Raw genomic sequence first — 20,502 nt, forward strand, 5'->3', positions numbered from 1 at the left:
AATAGTAGATTTGAACCCCACTGTCGGCAGCCTTGAAGTTGAAGGCCCAGGAGTGGGAACGAAGCAGCCGTGGCCTTAAGGTACAGCCCCAGCATTTGCCTGGTGTAAAAATGGGCAACCGACGGTGGGGTCCGAACCCACTATCTCCCGAATGCAAGCTCACAGATGCGCGCCCCTAACCGCACGACCATCTCGCCGGTATGGGTGGATCTAGTCATGAATGAAGAGATACTGAATCGAATTGGTGAGAGGAGATCGATTTGGCTAAATTTGACAAGAAGAAGAGATAGAATGATACCCAGGACTTGTTCAGTTGGATTTTGAGAGGAGCGTAAGCGGTAAGAAGAGTAGATGTACAGGATAGGGTGCGATGGAGCGCTGCATCAAAACAGTCTATGGACTGATGACTGAAACAACAATAACTACAACACTGCTTCACAGTAACGTCTGGTGGTTTGCCGATGTAGCCAGGTGTCAGACTATTTCAGTTAACCGATGTTCATATTATATTATATTATATTATATTATATTATATTATATTATATTATATTATATTATATTATATTATATTCTCTTTCGTCCACAGATGAACTGTAACTGCCCGGTGAGCCAGCCCGGCCCAACGCTGGCCAGCACTTGTGGTGGCTCGGCCTTCATGCTCTTCATGGGCCTACTGGAGGTGTTCATACGCTCCCAGTGTGACCTGGAGGATCCCTGCGGCCGGCCAGAGAGTCGCATACGACTGGATCCCTCATACGACTTCATCGTGGTAGGCGGAGGTTCTGCTGGCGCTGTGGTGGCCAGTCGCCTTAGCGAGATCCCCCACTGGAACGTCTTACTCGTAGAGGCGGGTCTGGACGAGCCGACAGGGACACAAGTACCGTCCATGTTCCTCAACTTCTTCGGCTCCGACATTGACTGGAAGTACAAAACGGAGCCCGAGGAAATGGCCTGCTTAGGGGAAGTGGAGCGGAGATGTTCATGGCCAAGAGGAAAGGTAAGAACACTGTGACAAGAAAAGATGACGATTTTGCATAATCTTTGCTATGTTGTAGAAGGTAAAAGAAATACAGTAGAGTCTCTATAATCCGAGGCAATTGGTAGGGGGAAGCAACTCGGATTACACGGAGCAACGCAGGGAAAATCTTGAAACATGAAAAAATCGGCAACGATTGAAGCTAAGATCCTGTATTGTCATTTCTTACAGTGTGATGGCATGGATGAAGATTATTTTTTGAAAAAAAAAAGTACTTAATTGACTTCTGTTTCTGAATGTTACATCGTTTCTGTGCAGCAATATCACCTCTGGTGGTTGTTCTACGTAGCGTAGTCCCGCCTCCGACGCACCGAGACCCTCCCTATGAGACATACCGTATTTATGCGAATAATCCCCGCACCCTAAGTTTAGAAGGGCTGATTTTGAAAAAAAAATGCCAACATTGACGCAAATAAAACCCGCACCCCAATTTCGTGCCTCAATTTTTTTTCTTAAAATATGCGGGTATTATTCGCGTAAATACGGAGTTTGGCGCCGTCTTTACTAAAACACTTCCTCGCTATCTTATGTTGGTTCATTCAACATTTCAAGTATTGATGCGTTTGTAAGTTCATACTGTTCATGCGATGATGATGCTTGTTGTTTGAAGGGTCCTAACATCGATGTCTTTGGCCCCTAGTTGTACGAAGTGAGACGAAATGTAATGACAATTTAAAAGTCCATAATTTATCCACTGACCAGAATTCAAATCGCGATGATGAAGAATGAATGGATGAATATGAATTTAAAATAATCCACCTCACAATACTGAAAGTTCAACCCGCAATGCCCCACCTCCCTAGAAACTATCTTTAAACAATAGTATTACTGACCAAGGGACTGCTTCCAAAGCGGAATACTGAATCGATTATGATTGTTATCTAACCCCCACGGCACTTAACGCCCTTGAAAAGGCTTTGGCCTGCCCAGCGACCGCTGCTCAGCTCGAGGGCCTGCAGAATACGAGGGGCCGTGTGGTCAGCACGACGCATCCTCTCGGTCGTTATTCTGGGCTTTCGAAACCGGGGCCGCTATCTCACCGACAGATAGCTCCTCAATTCTAATCATTTAGACTGAGTGGACCTCGAACCAGCCCTCAGGTCGAGAGAAAAATCCCTCACCTGGCCGGAAATCGAACCCGGGTCCTCCGGGCGAGAGGCAGGCACGCTACCCGTACACCACGGGGCCGGCACTTGTTGTCTAAAGGGGTCCAAAATTCAGGTCAACAGCCTCTCATATGGTAATTATCGCTAGGAAAGTAGAACCATGGCATTTCTCATACAGCGGTACCAATCAAAAGTAACGCAGACCTATGGTGTTTCTCACTTAATAGCGCCACTCATAGGCGACGCAAACCTATGGTGTTCCTCATATAGCGGGTACTAATCACAGGCAACCAGATCCACGGTGTCGCTCATATAGTGGGTACTAATCACAGGCAACCAGATCCACGGTGTCGCTCATATAGTGGGTACTAATCACAGGCAACGTAAACCCATGGTGTTTCTCACATAATGGTACTAATCACAGATACTGTAAACCCACAGTGAACCACTCGCTGCTGCTACTAATCACAAACCTATTGTGTACCTAACATAGTGGTACTGCTCGCAAGTAAAGGGGACCTATCGTGTTCCCTGGTCGCCCCCTTTAGTCGCCTCTCACGACAAGCAGGGGATACCATGGGTGTATTCTTTGTCTGCGTCCCCCACCCACAGGGTTTCATACTTTCATCACTGTTCATCCATTTCGTAACTTCGATTTCACTAGCATCTTTACATCCAGGGCCTGTTCCACGAACGAACTTGGCAACTTTTCACTCTGCACTTTTCAGTTCAGATTTTCTTCCCATATCACTTTTCAGATTTAGCTTGCAAAGTGAAAAGTTAGGAATATTTTCACTTTTCAAGCCTGTCATGTTCCTCCATTGGTACAGAAATGCCAAGTGCAAAGAAATGAAGTGAAAAGTTTTCAGAAATTTTTCAAAGAGATTATTCCCTTTTCATCTGTTAATTAACAAGTATGTACACGAGTTTCTCGGTGTAGAATTTGGTTTAGGGATATAAACATGTTACGACGAGAGCTTTTGTTATCATCAAGTGAGGACAGTGATGAAGAATCCAATAAGAGAACGTAAAAAGGCAGGATTAATTTTCATAATCTCACTTCGACAGAATTTCGCGATTGTTTTCGTATTACCCCAACACAGCCTGACTATATTCTTGAAATAATCGGTCATTCATTGACATATGCAACAAGAAAGTCAACCCCTTTCCGAAAAAGGACAAATACGTATGTGCTTACATTGGTTAGGAAATGGTAACCAGCTGCACGGTGCAGCAGCAATGCATGAAACATCAAAATCAGTTATTTGCAGAACTGTTACCAAAGTCGTAGATGTTAAAGTAAATGTAATATTTCCTAACATAGTATAGCGACGGAATTTCTGACGAAGGGAGAATTTCCTTCTGTGTTTGGATATGTTGACGATACTCTTGTTAATATTGATGCTTGTCATCATTTGAGAGGTTATTTTTAAAGTTGCCAGAAAGGGATGTCCCATTTCTCCTTGACAGCTTCTAGCACAAAACTTTAACACTAGAACGGCCGAACATTCCTCATACCTATAAAGGCGGATCTGGGAAATGTTCAATAATTTATTTTAAAACAACAGTTAACATTAGGATGTATTGTATACAGATCAATCCATTGTTAAATATTAATAATTGTTCATATTCTCTCACTTCTAATAGGTAACAATGAAATATTTCGGCGGACTTGCTATTGAATGCCTTTGTGAATAATTATGATAAAAATAACGGTCTCTATTTGTTTACAAGCCTATTTAGGCACTTGACAAGCAATTTATGCAAGTTATTACCTTACACGAACATTTTCCACAGACTACTTTGTTGCACGAAGAACATGTGTGAGAGGTTTTGTTCTGTTTACAATTGGAGTTCACTTGACATTGTCGTCGCTTACGACTGGCACATTGAACCTGAATCTGAGGCTCAGGCTGAAGTGTAGGGAGTTCAATCAACCGGGATCTTGTCTTCACAAAATCAGATCTTAGTTCTTGTATTACTTCAAGAATATAATCATATCGAGAGATTCTCTGTCCCGTAACTTCCTTGTAGACTATCCATGAATTTATTGCTGCTAGATCAAGTACGTTGTAAAATACATGTACAGACCACGTTCGGCATCCAGCTCTAGTGGAGTATTTACGCGCCATTTGATCAACTACATCCACACCATACTTAGTTCCGTTATAAAATTCAGTAGTACTAGGGAGTAGAGGCGGAAAACTATCGATAGTGCTATCGATAGTTATCGATAGCGACCACTATCGTTTGACATCGATAGTCAGTTGCCTACTATCGATAGTCAACGATAGTTTTCTTTTTTCGTTATTGGCTTATTTTTCACACTAACAGAAATTGTACAGATGTTTCACTGTTTGGAAGTAACTTTAATATCCCGGTTTAAAATTTTGAACTTCATATATAGATGCCCAAAAGGAAGATACCTGATGTTTGGATGTGGTTTAGGCGTAGTGAAGATGAAAAGTTAGCTGGGTGCAATGAGTGTGGAATACTGTAATAGAACCCCTACACCAGAATATCCGCAAATGGAATTATATTAGATCGTTCAGTATTCACAGGATTACATTTTTTCCACACGAATGTATGTGCTACATTTACCATCACCATTATTTCCGGCAAAATATCTTCCTCACATTCATTACAAATACCAGGTCATCATGCGAAAAATCATTATTACTACTATCAGAATTACCAGTATCATTTAGAGATTCATCTTTGATGTAGGCGAGTCCCTTATTTTGTCATCAGACAAACATTTCTTCCTTTTCGCGCTGGCCATTTCTGTATACCTTGTCAGCTGGTGAGTCAGAGATTGTATAACATATAGGCGAGAGAAGATAAGGCAAATGTTAGGCCAAAGGCTTCGCGAAAGCAACTGAAAACTCTCCTGCCATCCGTTCAGAAGGCTGTAAAACATTTTTCCAAAGATATGACTATACCCGAGGAAATGTCTGGCATTCGCAAATAAACACTGCACTACTTTTCTCTGTTATTTTAATGTTTACATTCTCTAATAATCCTTTTTTTTATAAATACCGAAATCTTTTCAACACTGAACGAAAATTTCTCGCGTGCTTAAGTTACGGGCAAGCGCGTGCAGCTCGAGAATGTCTCGGACGTGCCACTAAAGAGATTTATGAGTGATTTGATTTGAATTTCAGAAATTACATAGCATGAAATAGTTGTAATTTCTACTGAATTTTTGTGTGGATTGTGTTCAGTGAAGGTCCTATTTTCATGCATAATGATATGATTCGTTCCACTTTTTTAAAACTATCGATTACTATCGATAGTAGAGCTCATAATATCGGAAAATATCGATGACGATTACTGTCGATAGTTTGCCGCCTCTACTAGGGAGCTTCTTGTTATCTTCACTGACTTGAACGCTTGGGTGTAGAGTGCTTAGCTTGATATACTGTGAGAGTAGTGTGATCTTCCTTCTGAAGTACGACGGTCTCGTACAGATTCATACGTAGTGCTTTGATTGACACCGGGATTTCCTTCCTCACTCGATTGATTGTTCCAACAATACTAGTGTTCTTCTCTTTCAGTCTCTCAGCTAACTTTACCGATGTAAAGAAGTTATCAGTGGTCACGTTACGTCCTTTCATGAGGTATGGATCCATAAGTTTCATGACAACATTTTCAGGCAGTGACTCATTGGCGGGTCGTATTTCGTCTTTCCCAAGATAAGGAAACCCATTGCACACATACTTAGAATCAACGTCTACCAGTAGCCAGAATTTTATGCCAAATTTATCTGGCTTGTTGGCCATGTAGTGCGTGAAGCTACCGGTACCACAATTATACTGTCAAGTTCGTCGCGAGCAATAAAGCATTAAAATCATGGAGTATTTATATAGTTTACCCATGGAATAAACTTGATCAGATCACTCATTCGCAAAGACGTCTCACTTTGCGAAGAAATTGAAAAGTTAAACCTAGATCATGGTGGAAGAGAAATACTTTGCACTTTGCAAGAATTGAAAAGTGAAGAATTGAAACTTCGTTTGTGAAACAGGCCCCAGATATCTGTGGGATTAGATCAGACAAGTTTAGTATGTCATCATCATTGCTGTCATCGGAGTTAGTCAGCATACACAGCACTTCCTAAAATCTTCTCTCCCTCTGGCTTCATTTCGTCCCATGATTCTGCTAACCGATACACTACGTCTGTTTGAGGAATTTCATGATATTGTCATCGCGTTCTGTTACTTCCAGGCGGTGCCGGTACTTATTTTAGACATTCCAAAACGTCCTGACTCATAGGATGTATCAAACTTATTACGTTATGGGGAAAAGTAAAGCACAAATTCCATCACATACGAGTTCCTGTTCATCTGGATGTGACCCTGCGTTGTCCAGCAATATACACTGACTGACAGAGCAAATGCAACACCAAGAAGGAGTGGTTCGAAAGGGATGAAAGTTGGGGAAAAAACAGAGACGGCACGGACGAATAATTGATGTTTATTTCAAACCGATATGCAGGTTACACAATGCGCACGGCATCGACTCAGTAGGATGTAGGACCACCGCGAGCGGCGATGCACGCAGAAACACGTCGAGGTACAGAGTCAATAAGAGTGGGGATGGTGTCCTGAGGGATGGTTCTCCATTCTCTCTCAACCATTTGCCACAGTTGGTCGTTCGTACGAGGCTGGGGCAGAGTTTGCAAACGGCGTCCAATGAGATCCCACACGTGTTCGATTGGTGAGAGATCCGGAGAGTATGCTGGCCACAGAAGCATCTGTACACCTCGTAGAGCCTGTTGGGAGATGCGAGCAGTGTGTGGGCGGGCATTATCCTGCTGAAACAGAGCATTGGGCAGCCCCTGAAGGTACGGGAGTGCCACCGGCCGCAGCACATGCTGCACGTAGCGGTGGGCATTTAGCGTGCCTTGAATACGCACTAGAGGTGACGTGGAATCATACGCAATAGCGCCCCAAACCATGATGCCGCGTTGTCTAGCGGTAGGGCGCTCCACAGTTACTGCCGGATTTGACCTTTCTCCACGCCGACGCCACACTCGTCTGCGGTGATTATCACTGACAGAACAGAAGCGTGACTCATCGGAGAACACGACGTTCCGCCATTCCCTCATCCAAGTCGCTCTAGCCCGGCACCATGCCAGGCGTGCACGTCTATGCTGTGGAGTCAATGGTAGTCTTCTGAGCGGACGCCGGGAGTGCAGGCCTCCTTCAACCAATCGACGGGAAATTGTTCTGGTCGATATTGGAACAGCCAGGGTGTCTTGTACATGCTGAAGAATGGCGGTTGACGTGGCGTGCGGGGCTGCCACCGCTTGGCGGCGGATGAGCCGATCCTCGCGTGCTGACGTCACTCGGGCTGCGCTGGACCCCTCGCACGTGCCACATGTCCCTGCGCCAACCATCTTCGCCACAGGCGCTGCACCGTGGACACATCCCTATGGGTATCGGCTGCGATTTGACGAAGCGACCAACCTGCCCTTCTCAGCCCGATCACCATACCCCTCGTAAAGTCGTCTGTCTGCTGGAAATGCCTCCGTTGACGGCGGCCTGGCATTCTTAGCTTAACACGTTCTACAATGACTGTCGGCTGAGAAATCACGGTACGAAGTGGGCCATTCGCCAACGCCGTGTCCCATTTATCGTTCGCTACGTGCGCAGCACAGCGGCGCATTTCACATTATGAGCATACCTCAGTGACGTCAGTCTACCCTGCAATTGGCATAAAGTTCTGACCACTCCTTCTTGGTGTTGCATTTGCTCTGTCAGTCAGTGTAATTGCCTTAATCTGCAGAACCTTCTTTCTCAAAAACGTTTTCGTTTCAAGCACGACAACGAACACGCGCGTGATGTCAGTAGAGGGGAGGCACAGTTCGGTGACATGGCAGGAGTAAGCAGGGAATTAAATGCTACAGAAAACTTATCTTTAATTTGCGAAAAGAAAAATTTTAATAACGCTCGGATTTAACGTAGCTTGTAATTTCAAAGACGCGGATTTTCGAGACTCTACTGTATATCAGGGCCTCTCAGGGTGCATGCACTGTGCACGGTGCAAGAGACGACTTGGCTTGGTTGACCAGAGTGCAGACCCCCCACTCCTCGATTTGGAGCAATAGCGCTTACTCTCTCTTTCCTCACGCCTGTCTCGCTCGCTCCGCCTGTCTCCCTCTCCCCCACTTGCGCCGTAGCGCTCCAAATCCTGGCTGACTTGAGCCGAGTATAGGCGAGTTGAGCCGAGCTTAGCCGAGTAGCCCAGAGACAAAGCGTTGATCCGAGCCATGCCGAGCGGCACCGAGCGGCACCGATGCACAGTGCACGGAGCTCTTGCGCCTCGCTCTGCACGCGTGAGATTTTGGGCGTTTGAGAGGCCCTGCTGTATATGCTTATACTTTATTTGAGGAAAAACGTAATTGAATCAGCTTTATTTTGAAAATTCATCACCGTCTTTCACCGATTAATGGACTTGAAGGTCTCAAGTCAGCCACAGATGAGTGATTCATTTCGCCCGAGGCTACTTACATAAGGCAGCGGTCAAATTTAGGCAGGCACAGACGAACGTTCTACTCTGTACTCCGGGGTAAATGATATTCTAAATAATAATAATCATAATAGTAAGAAGATGAAAACGGAAGATTCCGAGGAAAATTCTGCGTCCACAGAAGACTAGTGATGGGACTTGGAAGAAAAGAAGAAATGAGGAGCTCTACAAGAACACTGGAAAGATCATGGACACAGTGCGCAAACGAAGGCTGCATCTCTTCGGACCCCTGGTAAGAATGGATGACAAACGACTGGCCAAGAAGATCTTCAAACACATCATAGGGTTAAAGGGCACCTCCAATTGGGTAGACGAGGTCCAGAGGGATGCAGAGGAAGTTGGAATTACACTATAAATGATACACAATCGAAGAGAGTTCAGAAAAAAGTCGATAATCTAAAATCATTTGAAGAGAAACCACTAAAACGGAGGCCCGAACGGATCATTTCCGAAAAGGAGAAAGATGAGAAGCGAAAGAAAGAAGAGGTTTTGAGAAGAGAAGAGAAGAGAAGAGAAGAGAAGAGAAGAGAAGCGAAGAGAAAAGAGAAGCGAAGAGAAAAGAAAAGAGAAAAGAAGAGAAAAAGAAGCGAAGAGAAGAGAAGATAAGAGGAAAGAAGAGAAAAGAAAAGATAAGAGAAAGGAAAGAAAAGAAAAGAAAAGAAAAGAAAAGAAAAGAAAAAGAAAAGAAAAGAAGAGAAGAGAAGAGAAGAGAAGCTAAGAGGAAAGAAGAGAAGAGAAGAGAAGAGAAGAGAAGAGAAGAGAAGAGAAGAGAAGAGAAGAGGGAAAGCAGAAAAGAAAAGAAAAGAGAAGAGAAGAGAAGAGAAGAGAAGAGAAGAGAAGAGAAGAGAAGAGAAGAGAAGAGAAGAGAAGAGACGAGAAAAGAAAAGAAAAGAAGAAAGAAAAGGAAATAAGAAAGAGAAGAAAAGAGGAGAAAAGGAAAGTGAAGAGAAGAGGAAACAAGAGAAAGAAGAGAAAAGAAAAGAAAAGATAAAAGAACAGAAAAAATAAGAGAAGAGGAGAGAAGAGAAGATAAGAGGAGAGAAGAGAAGAGAAGAGAAGAGAAGAGAAGAGAAGAGAAGAGAAGAGAAGAGAAGAGAAGAGAAGAGAAAGGATAAGAGAAAAGGAAAGGAATAATATGAAAAGAGAAGAAAAGGAATGAAATGAATAGAGAAGAGAAGAGAAGAGAAGAGAAGAGAAAAAGGTCAAGAAGCCGTAAGTTCTATGCGGCCATAGTTGGCGAAATTCGGAAACAAAAATATAATAACGAAATGAGATGGCGTATGGCTTTCAGTGCTCGCCAGGTGGAGGTCTTTTGATTTGACTCCCTTAGGCGGCCTGCGCGTCATGATGTGGATGAAATGATGAAGCGAAATTAACCAATTATGGTTAAAATTCCCGACCATGCCGGCAATCGAACCCAGGAGCGCTGTGACCGAAGGCCAGCTAACCAACAAAACAGGTCTGAGAATCTCTGTAGAAGAAAAGCAAATTTATTACATACATAAAAAGCTCCCCAAAATATTTGACGACATATTTGGTCGAATAGCGAAAGTAAAGAAGTTCAAGATCATGGGAGAATAATTCGATAAATTGGTTTAGAAATATCTGCTTTAGAAGAAGGAGTAGTACGAAAGATGGAAAGAGCGAATGGCATCACTAAGCATTTTTACAACAAGAAATTCTTATCTAAAAATCTTAAAATAAGACACTAAAATACCGTGGTGAAACTAGGATGTCTTCACGCAAGTGAATGTCTATTTTTGTAGATAAACTGGAAGTAGTACAAAGAATAATCATGAGAAAAATCTTAGCTCCAATAAAAACAACAGATCAATGGAAATTAAGAAGTAGTAAGGAAATATAGCAGAACGGAGAAAATATAACAGAAATAATAAGCAACGAAATTGCTGTTTTTGGACATAGAATGGATGATATCAGATTAACAAAACAGAGATTCGAGTACCTTTGGAAGAAAAAGTCAATAAAAAGCTGGATACAAGAAGTCAAGAAAGATGCAGAAATAAATAAAATAGGAGAAGAGGAAAGTGTGGAAAAAGAGATAATAAGAAAAAGGTTTTAGGAATGGAAGAATGAAAAGGAGTGGTTCGAGGAGAAAAGAATCAGGCATAGTGCAGTGTTGAAGGAATAGTGAAAAGAAGGGAAGAGGAAACAAGGAAGAATGAATTAAAAAAGAAACGTGATCCCTAGCAGGCTTCATCGCACGTAATAATAATAATAATAATAATAATAATAATAATAATAATAATAATAATAATAATAATAAGAATAATAATTGCGTGTGGCCTTCGAAGAGGCCTGGTGCAGGTCTTTCGAGTTGACGCTGTATGGATGATCTGCGTGTCTGTGAGGATGTGGCCCTCTTGTTGTTGTTGTTTGAGTCATCAGTACATAGACTGGTTTGATGCAGCTCTCCATTCCACCCTATTGTGTGCCAAACGTTTCATTTCTACGTAACTACTACATCCTACATCTGCTCTAATCTGTTTGTCATACCTTGGACTACCCCAACCGTTCTTACCGCCTACACTTTAATCAAAAACCAACTGAACAAGGCCTGGGTGTCTTAAGATGTGCCATATCTCTTTATCTGGTCAAATTTCGTAAAATCGTTCTTGTTTCACCAATTTGATCCAGTGCCTTCTCACTCGTAATTCGACCTCCAGCATTCTTCTGTAACATCACATTTCGAAAGCTTTATTCTCTTTTTTTTTGAGCTTTTTTTTTTTTTTGCTAGGGGCTTTACGTCGCGCCGACACAGATAGGTCTTATGGCGACGATGGGATAGGAAAGGCCTAGGAGTTGGAAGGAAGCGGCCGTGGCCTTAATTAAGGTACAGCCCCAGCATTTGCCTGGTGTGAAAATGGGAAACCACGGAAAACCATTTTCAGGGCTGCCGATAGTGGGATTCGAACCTACTATCTCCCGGATGCAAGCTCACAGCCGCGCGCCTCTACGCGCACGGCCAACTCGCCCGGTTTTTTTGAGCTATATTCTACCCATGTTCCACTTTTGTACAACGCCATACTCCAGAAGAAGGTCTTCAGAAAACATCTTTCTAATTCCTATATAAATGTTCGAAGTGAGCAAATTTCTTTTCTTAAGTAAGGTCTTGTCCGCCTCTGTGGTTTAGTGGTTAGCGTGATTAACTGCCAGCCCCGGAGGCCCGGTTTCGATTCCCGGCTCTGCCACGAAATTTGAAATGTGCTACGAGGACTGGAACGGGGTCCACTCAGCCTCGGGAGGTCAAATGAGTAGAGGTGGGTTCGATTCCCACCTCAACCATCCTAGAAGTGGTTTTGCGTGGTTTCCCACTTCTCCTCCAGGCAAATGCCGGGATGGTACCACGGCCGCTTCCTTCCCTCTTCCTGGCCTGTCCCTTCCAATCTTCCCCCACCCCGCAAGGCCCCTCTTCAGATTAGCAGGTGAGGCTTCCTGGGCGAGGTACTGGTCATACTGCCCAGTTGTATCCCCCGACCCAATGTCTGAAGCTCCAGGACACTGCCCTTGAGGCGGTAGAGGTGGGATCCCTCGCTGAGTCCGAGGGAAAAGCCAACCCTGGAGGATAAACAGATTAAGAAAAGAAAAGAAGAAACAAACAAACAAACAAACAAACAAACAAACAAACAAACAAACAAACAAACAAACAAACAAACAAACAAACAAACAAACAAAGGTCTTCCTTGATCGTGCTAGTCTTCATTTTATGTCCTCCTTACTTCTGCCATGGTTAGTTATTTTACTTCCCAAGTTACAATATTCATCTACTTCCTTTAAGCCTTCATTTCCTAATCTAATATTTTCTGCATCACCTGATTTCGTCCGTCTCCACTCCATTATTTTTGTTTTCGATTTGTTTATTTTCATCTTGTACTCCTCCCACAAGACCGCGTCCGCACCATTCAGCAATTTCTCCTGATTTTCTGCAGACTCAGATAGACTAACAATATCGTGGGCAAATATCCGAGTCTTATTTCCTCTTCCTTGGATTGTGATTCCTTTTCCAAATTCCTCTTTGATTTATTTTACCGCCTGTTCTATATAAATATTGAAAAGGAGTGGCGACAAGCTGCAGCCTTACCTCACTCCTTTCTGCACTATCCTTCTTTTTCACAGCCTTCGATTCTTATTACTGCAGACCGATTTTTGTACAGATTGTAGATAATAATTCTTTCTCGGTATCTCATCCCGATCACCTTCAGAATCTCACTTAGCTTGCTCCAATCAACATTATCGAATGCCTTTTCTAGATCTACAAATGCCATGTACGTGGGCTTGTTTTTCTTAATTCGATCCTCCTACATCAGAGTAAATCCTGCTTCACGTGTTCCTACATGTCTTCTGGAACCAAACTGATCTTCTACCAACTCAGCTTCAACTTGTCTTTCCATTCTTCTGTAAGTAATACATGTTAAATTTTGCAAGCGTGAGATACTAGACTAATGGTGCGGTAGTTTTCACACGTGTCACCACCTACCTTCTTGGGAATAGGTACAAAAACATTCTGTCTAAAATCGCATGACACTACTCCTTTATCATACATCTTACACACTAAATGAAATAACCTCGCCATACTGATTCATATTCCCTATTAATTTTGTCCTTCTAGTTTTTATGGTTCTCCAAATGCCGTCATTTTTCCTGCCTTCTTATACACTTCTTCATTTGTTATCCTATTTCTCCAACTGATCGTCAACATTCTTCTGTTGCACCACTTTTCGAATGTCGTTAATTTATTTTCGTATTTTCCAGGCTTCAAACCCATATAAGGCATCACTCCAAACATACGTTTATAACAGTCCTTTCCTTAGAACCCAACTAATACTATTTTTGTAAAAAGGATTATCTTTTTACTAAATGCGGCTTTTGCTTAACTGATCCTACTCCACGTTTCCTTATTATTATTTCTACCATATTTTGTAATCTTGCTTCCCAGGTAATTAAATTCTCTTACGCCATCTTTACTATAACCTTTGTTTATCATTTCTTCGCCAAGACATGACGAATCTCTTTCTTTTTCAGGTCCTTGGAGGTACGAGCGTCATGAACGGGATGATGTACATGAGAGGCAGCCGTCGGGATTACGACAGTTGGGCTGCATTTGGCAACGCTGGATGGGGTTATCAAGATGTGCTACCGTATTTCCTCAAGTCTGAGGACAATCTGCAGGCCCATCTGATGGATCCAGGTTACCACGGTGTTGGAGGTTACATGACTGTAACCCAGTTCCCTTATCATCCTCCACTATCGCATTCTATACTGCAAGCAGCCCGTGAAATGGGATATCAAGTAAGAGATCTCAATGGCGCATACCACACGGGTTTCGCAATCGCTCAGACAACGACTAGAAATGGTTCACGACTCAGCTCAAGCAAAGCCTTCTTGAGACCAAATAAGAACAGACCAAACCTTCACATTCTGTTGAATTCAACGGTGACCAAAATCCTCGTCAATGAATCTACCAAACAAGCCTATGGTGTCCAGCTGTTCAGAGGAGATACTGCCACAATGGAGACAATCTTGGCACGGAATGAGATCATCGTGGCAGGAGGTGCTGTTAATTCTCCACAAATCTTGCTTTTATCCGGGATCGGTCCAAGTGAAGAACTTCTCAAAGTTGGTGTTCCTGTTGTGCATAACCTCCCTGGTGTCGGACGTAACTTGCACAACCACGTGGCTTTCTTCCTGAATTTCTTCATCAACGACACGGACACACAGGCGCTCAATTGGGCCACTGCCATGGAATACCTGCTGTTCCGCGACGGGCTGATGTCAGGTACTGGTATATCTGAAGTGACAGGATTCGCCCACTCAAAGTTTTCCAATCCTAACGAGGACCATCCTGACCTTCAGTTCTTCTTTGGAGGCTTCCTAGCCAACTGTGCCAGGACTGGACAGGTCGGTGAAAGGTCTGACATGGACAACCCCAACGCGCGAAGAGTCATCAACATAATCCCCGCAGTATTACATCCCAAATCACGTGGATATCTCGCTCTGAGGAGTGCCAACCCTTTCGATCCTCCAAGGATCATCCCCAGGTATCTAACTCACCCCGATGACGTTGCGGCGCTCATAGACGGAATTAGATTCGCCATAAGGTTAACGGAGATGCCCGCCCTCAAGAGGTACGGATTCCAGCTGGACACCACTCCAGTTCCAGGGTGCGAGAACTTCACTTTCGGATGTGATGCCTACTGGGAGTGTGCTGTCCGGAGAAACACAGGACCAGAGAATCACCAGGCAGGAAGCTGCCGTATGGGACCGGTAGGGGATCCCGGTGCCTGCGTAGATCCAGAATTGAAGGTCCAAGGTATCGACAGGTTGCGGGTGATCGACGCCTCGGTAATGCCCGTCGTCACATCCGGGAACACAAACGCTCCTACGGTCATGATCGCCGAGAAGGGATCCGATATGATCAAGGAAAGATGGTTCGGCAGGAGAAGTTGGCAAGGATGGTTCTGAGAAATTCAGTGTACATAAAAGCGTTCTTAGCATTACTACATAACTATGTACAGATAACTTAAGGGATAATGCTCTTTTTCCTTCTTGAAGTCTAATGCTGGCAGTTTAGGATCATCGATAGACTTAGCTGTGACCATTCTAAATATTAGCCTCACATTCGGAGTTTCAGAGAAATGTCATATCGCTTGCGAACACTTGTTACAGTCCAATATCCCGATGAACCGAAATTAACTCTCTGCTTTCACTTTTGAGGTTCAAAGGAACTGTTTTGAAAGGAAGGCAGGGTGTCACAGTAAGCAAAGTAAGTATGGAGTACTATACGAAGCAGAGAACTTAGCGAGAAATCGAGAAGATCAAATTGAGTTGAAGAGTGTGAACGTCTAAGGTATAGCAGATGTTCATACGGACGTTTTGTTTTGGTTTGGGATGTACAGTAGTATCCACCCTCAGATAATAATAAAAAATAAAAAATAATCATCAACATCTAACGGCTTCAGCTACCGTATGCAGACATTTTTATTTGACGTCATCTTGCTGCTTGCTCTTTAATTTCATCTTTCCATTTTATTCTAGATCAGAGCCATTCAGGGTGCATGGATCGGTGCATTGCGCGGATTTTAATCAATAGCGCTGTCTCTCTCTTTCCCTACACCTGTCTCGCTCGCTCCACCTGTCTCCCCCTTCCTCACTTGGTCAGCAGCGCTCCTCCATCCCAGGCGAGTTGAGCCGAGCTTAGCCGAGTCGCCCCGAGAAAAAACGCTGGTCCGAGCCGAGTCGGACCGATGCATGGTCCAAAGAACTTCTGCGCCTCGGTTTGCATGCGTGATATTTTGGGCGTTTGAGAGGCCCTCCTCTAGGCTTACTAGATGGTAGACCCCGTAAACCGAATCTCCCTTGAGCGGCTATAGCTGAGTTTCAATTAATTTTGTCACGTAAACATCAAATGTGTCACTAGAAACCTTTTGCATGCCGACATCCTACGACGTGATGGAGTGTCGAATTGATTTGTTTTTCCACCCTTCAAAAAGCTGACTACCTCGGCCGAGTTTGCGCCCGCTATCTTGGGATCCGGATTCCAATACTTTACAACTGATCCACAGATGCTGCTACCTTCAGATTACTTCCCACATATTTGTGGATCATCCCGTCTAGTACCAGAGTGGAGAACTTACACACTTTTTTTTACAATAAATTTGTTTTACGTCGCATAGACACAGACGATGGGAGAGGAGAGGTCTGGGAGTGTGAAGAAAGCATTTGCCTGGTGTGAAAATGATAAACCATGGAAAATCATATTCAAGACTGCCGACAGCTGCGCACCCCTAACCGCACGGCCAACTAATTCGGTCATATTACGAAGTGATTTCTTAGCTGCCTTCACACTGAACTTTCCATGTCCACTTTAATCGATTCCCGTTGCCCTGCGACATTGTCGTCATTGTTCCCCTCCAAGAAATCAGTTGTTCGAGCTTTCTTCAACAGAAATATATCCTTGTACACTGTCTTCATTTGCCTTTCCATTCTCTTCATTGTTACAGTCCAGTAAAATTTACTGCTTCTTGACCTAGCTTTCCCAGGTTATTCCCAAAATCTTCCTCCGATTTCTTCTTGAATTATTACTTTTGATCTATTCCTTTCATCAACTTACAATTCCTTGTCTACATCCGTTCTCGTTTCGAGACATTTTTGAAGTGCCTTCTATTTTACATTCAAAGACTTCAGAATTCCTGCATTATTAAATATTGAACGAATCAATGACTTCCCGCAATTATGGGTTGCTACAGCTGAAATGATATAGCTTATCAGGATACTGAAACATCTGTCTTACAGAAATATAGAGGTGGAATCATCTTTAAATTATGGAGGTACCTACGAGTTGTTCGTGGGCACTCCTTTGCCGTTTCTACTACAACATCCCTGTGTACTACGTATTCTCTATCTATATCCTGAACCTGGTGACTATGTCGTTTGGAAATTTTCAGTAATCACATCCGTGAATTTCCCTCTATGACACGGTAGACTACCAACCGTTCTCTCCGCTTCCAGTCTTTTACAGAGGGCTTTATTATTATTATTATTATTATTATTGTTATTATTATTATTATTATTATTATTATTATTATTATTATTATTAATTTCATTATCACTGTTGTTCTCCGCCCCACGAACTCGGTTGTTCATCAGAAATATTTCCTTTTACACTGAAAATATTTCAGAATATTCCCAAGTAACTTCCAAAATTTTCCCATAATTTTGTTTTAGACTCTGCAGTTATTTGGTTTGTTCTATTCGAAATTTTATTCTTCTTCTTCAACTGCCGGCCCCGCGGTGTAGGTGTAGCCTGCCTGCCTCTTACCCGGAGGCCCTGGGTTCTATTCCGGGCCAGGTCACATGGATCTGAGGGCTGGATCGAGATCCATTCAGCCTACGTTGTTACAATTGAGGAGCTATCTGACGGTGAGATAGCGGCCCCGGATTAGGAAGTCAAGAATAACGGCCGAGAGGATTCGTCGTGCTGACCACACGACACCTCGTACTCTGCAGGCCTTCGGGCTGAGCAGCGGTCGCTTAATAGGCCATGACTATTCGATGCTCTTGCGTCATGGTGGCAGTGGAGGGAGTCTTCTTCTTCTTCTTCTGTTCAATTTTGGCCAGAGTAACAACTACTTCACTGACTTTGATCTTCTTCCAGTACAGCTTCATTCATTGGCTTATATCTTTATTTCTTCTAAAAAGAGCACTTTTGAAGATTTTATTTTCTACTTATCCTCGGAAGCCTCTGAAGTCTGAAACTGATGGGTTGAGTGACCCCACCCCAACTTGGCAGGTTCGATCCCGGGTCAGTCTGGTGGTATTTGAATGTGCTCAGACACGTCAGCCTCGTGTCGGTAGATTTACTGGCACGTAAAGAAACCCCGGCAGGACTAAATTCCAGCACCACGCCGTCTTCGAAAACCGTAAAAATAGTAGTTAGTGGGACGTAAAGCAAATAACATTAAAATTATTAAGTCGCCAACTAATTGTCTGAATTGGTTCCTGTTTGGAATGCATTTCTGACTAATGCCCAGTATCTCCATATATGTATCTCCATAAACCATCTGCAAACAATATTTTTCCCTTCGAAATGTGTAAGGAGCTTTGGCGTCAACCTTTCTTGATTCATACGTAGGAGATGATCGTAAAACTGTATTCGTTTCTTCTTAATCCAAGAACTGTTTGTTTCGCTATTCGTTTCTATAATTCCTTCAGTTTCTTTGTGTAATTCTTTGTTAGGTCTTAATCTCCAGTTGTTCCAGGAATTCTCTGCTTGTTAAATCCAAGGTCTGAACAGTTTGGTCACAGTGTTCTAGTATCTTAGTTTTGTTCCCATACTTAGTGATTTCTTGTCTTGCACATCTTTCATTAACTGGTACGCTAATTCCATCTTCCTAATTCTTGCCTTGATTGCCATTAAACTGGATCAACTCACCAAGACATCTAAAGCGCTTGACGTTTGATATATTTCCTCCTGTTGTGTCCATTATTTTTGGAGCTGATTTTATGTTCCCCATAAATTTTGTGTGTTTTTTTAATTAATACAAGAAAAATTAAATAAGATATAAATCAATCGATCAACCAATCACTGTCCTTCCAGCAGAATAGACAGGAAATATAACCTTTCGAATACCCATTGTATAGCTAAAGAGGTATTATGACAAGTAGCGAAAGGTATAATTACACTTTCATTTACAATACAATGAACCAGACATCACTGGCCTGGTTGCAAGCCGAAATGATTGTCTTGCCATGCATTAATAGGAAGAAGTGCAGAATGGATCAAATACGGAGCTAATTTCGTACTTAGCAAACAAAAGATTATAGCCTGTAATTTGTTGCCAGGAGAGGAATATCCATAAAACCAGTTCTGGTGTTCCTTACAAGGAGTGCCTAATTATCTCCTGAGACAGATTAAGACACATATTACAACCTTTAAAAACTAGTTTAGGGAGTTTAAAAGGTCAGTGAAATATTTCTTCCCCTGAGTGAAAGGAGTTTCTTCAATGAAATAAAAAAAAACTTTTCAATCAACTATTAGACTCGTTTTCTTTGATGGAGAATGTTGCCTAACTGGGTTCCAAAGGTAATAAAAATCATATATCGTAAAGAAAAATAATCAACAAATAGCGAAGATAGAAGGGAGATCGATTCACATTCCCCTGAGATCAAACAATGAAAATTTCAAAGGGATGCTAATCAGCGTGAAAAAGGCAAGACTACTGTTTTTTTTTGCTAGTTGTTTTACTTCGCACCGACACAGATAGTTCTTACGGCGACGATGGGAAAGGGCTAGGAGTGGGAAGGAAGCGGCCGTGGTCTTAATTAAGGTACAGCCCCGGCATTTGCCTGGTGTGAAAATGGGAAACCACGGAAAACTGCCGGCAGTGGGGTTCGAACCTACTATCTCCCGAATACTGGATATTGGCCGCACTTAAGCGACTGCAGCTATCGAGCTCGGTAGACTACTGTTTAATGGAAATATCAAAAGAATGAGGACCGAAAGAAAATTTTCAACCTCCAAGAAATGGAAGTCTCAAGAACAGCATCACGACTTTAAAACAACCAGAAATTACAACGGTACATGTCTGTGAGAGAGTAAGTTAAGAGTGGTTAAGAATAAGTCAAATGCAGAAGAATTTCTGGCAGGGAAGAAAAAAAGGAAAGAAAAAGCACCTCGAAGGAGAAATGCAATTATCTTGTATTTCCTGAGGTACAGATCTCTTCACATGGTTATGAGGGTATATAGGGGATGCAATAAGGATGTAAAGGAGAGAGAACATAAGCGTCTGGTAAGATCAATTTTATAGTATGGCTCCGCTGTATGGGACTCTCACCAGGACCACTTGACACGAGAACTGGAAACAATTCAAAGGGAAGCAACTCGATTTGTTCTGGGTGATTTCCGAAAAAGGAGTAGTGTTATGAAAATGTTGCAAACTTTGGACTGGGAAGACTTAGGGATAAGGAGACGAGCTGCTCGACTACGCGGTATGTTTCGAGCTGTCAGTGGAGATATGGTATGGAATGACATAAGTAGAAGGATAAGCTTGAGCGGAGCTTTTAAAAGTAGGAAATATCACAATATGAAGATAAAGATGGAATTCAAGAGGACAAACTCGGGCAAATATTCATTTATAGAACGAGGAGTGAGGGACTGGAGTAAATTATGAAACGAAATGTTCGATAAATTTCCAAATTCTTTGAAAATGTTTTAGAAAAAGGGAATCTTCCACCTTGTCCTTAGATGACTATATCGATCGATCAATCGATCAATCAATCAATCAATCAGTCAATCATAAACTACATTCC

The 20,502-nt window shown here is 42.8% G+C and overlaps 1 protein-coding gene across 1 annotated transcript; it reads left to right on the forward strand.

The window, feature by feature from the left end:
* Positions 1–586: 586 nt before the first annotated feature.
* Gld (Glucose dehydrogenase) lies at positions 587–15,156 on the forward strand. Its single transcript, XM_067158862.2, has 2 exons — positions 587–997; positions 13,717–15,156. Exons 1-2 carry the CDS (start codon positions 587–589, stop codon positions 15,154–15,156), a joined length of 1,851 nt encoding a protein of 616 aa, XP_067014963.1.
* The last annotated feature ends 5,346 nt before the right edge of the window (positions 15,157–20,502 follow it).

Source organism: Anabrus simplex, chromosome X (genome assembly GCF_040414725.1).
Source record: "Anabrus simplex isolate iqAnaSimp1 chromosome X, ASM4041472v1, whole genome shotgun sequence".
Lineage (NCBI taxonomy): Eukaryota > Metazoa > Arthropoda > Insecta > Orthoptera > Tettigoniidae > Anabrus > Anabrus simplex.

What these genes read in the sequence shown, in the direction of transcription:
- Gld (XM_067158862.2), top strand. Translation starts at nt 587, where the DNA reads ATGAACTGTAACTGCCCGGTGAGCCAGCCCGGCCCAACGCTGGCCAGC. An exon ending in GTTCATGGCCAAGAGGAAAG is followed by an intron (nt 998 to 13,716) that starts GTAAGAACACTG and finishes TTTCTTTTTCAG; the next exon opens with GTCCTTGGAGGTACGAGCGT.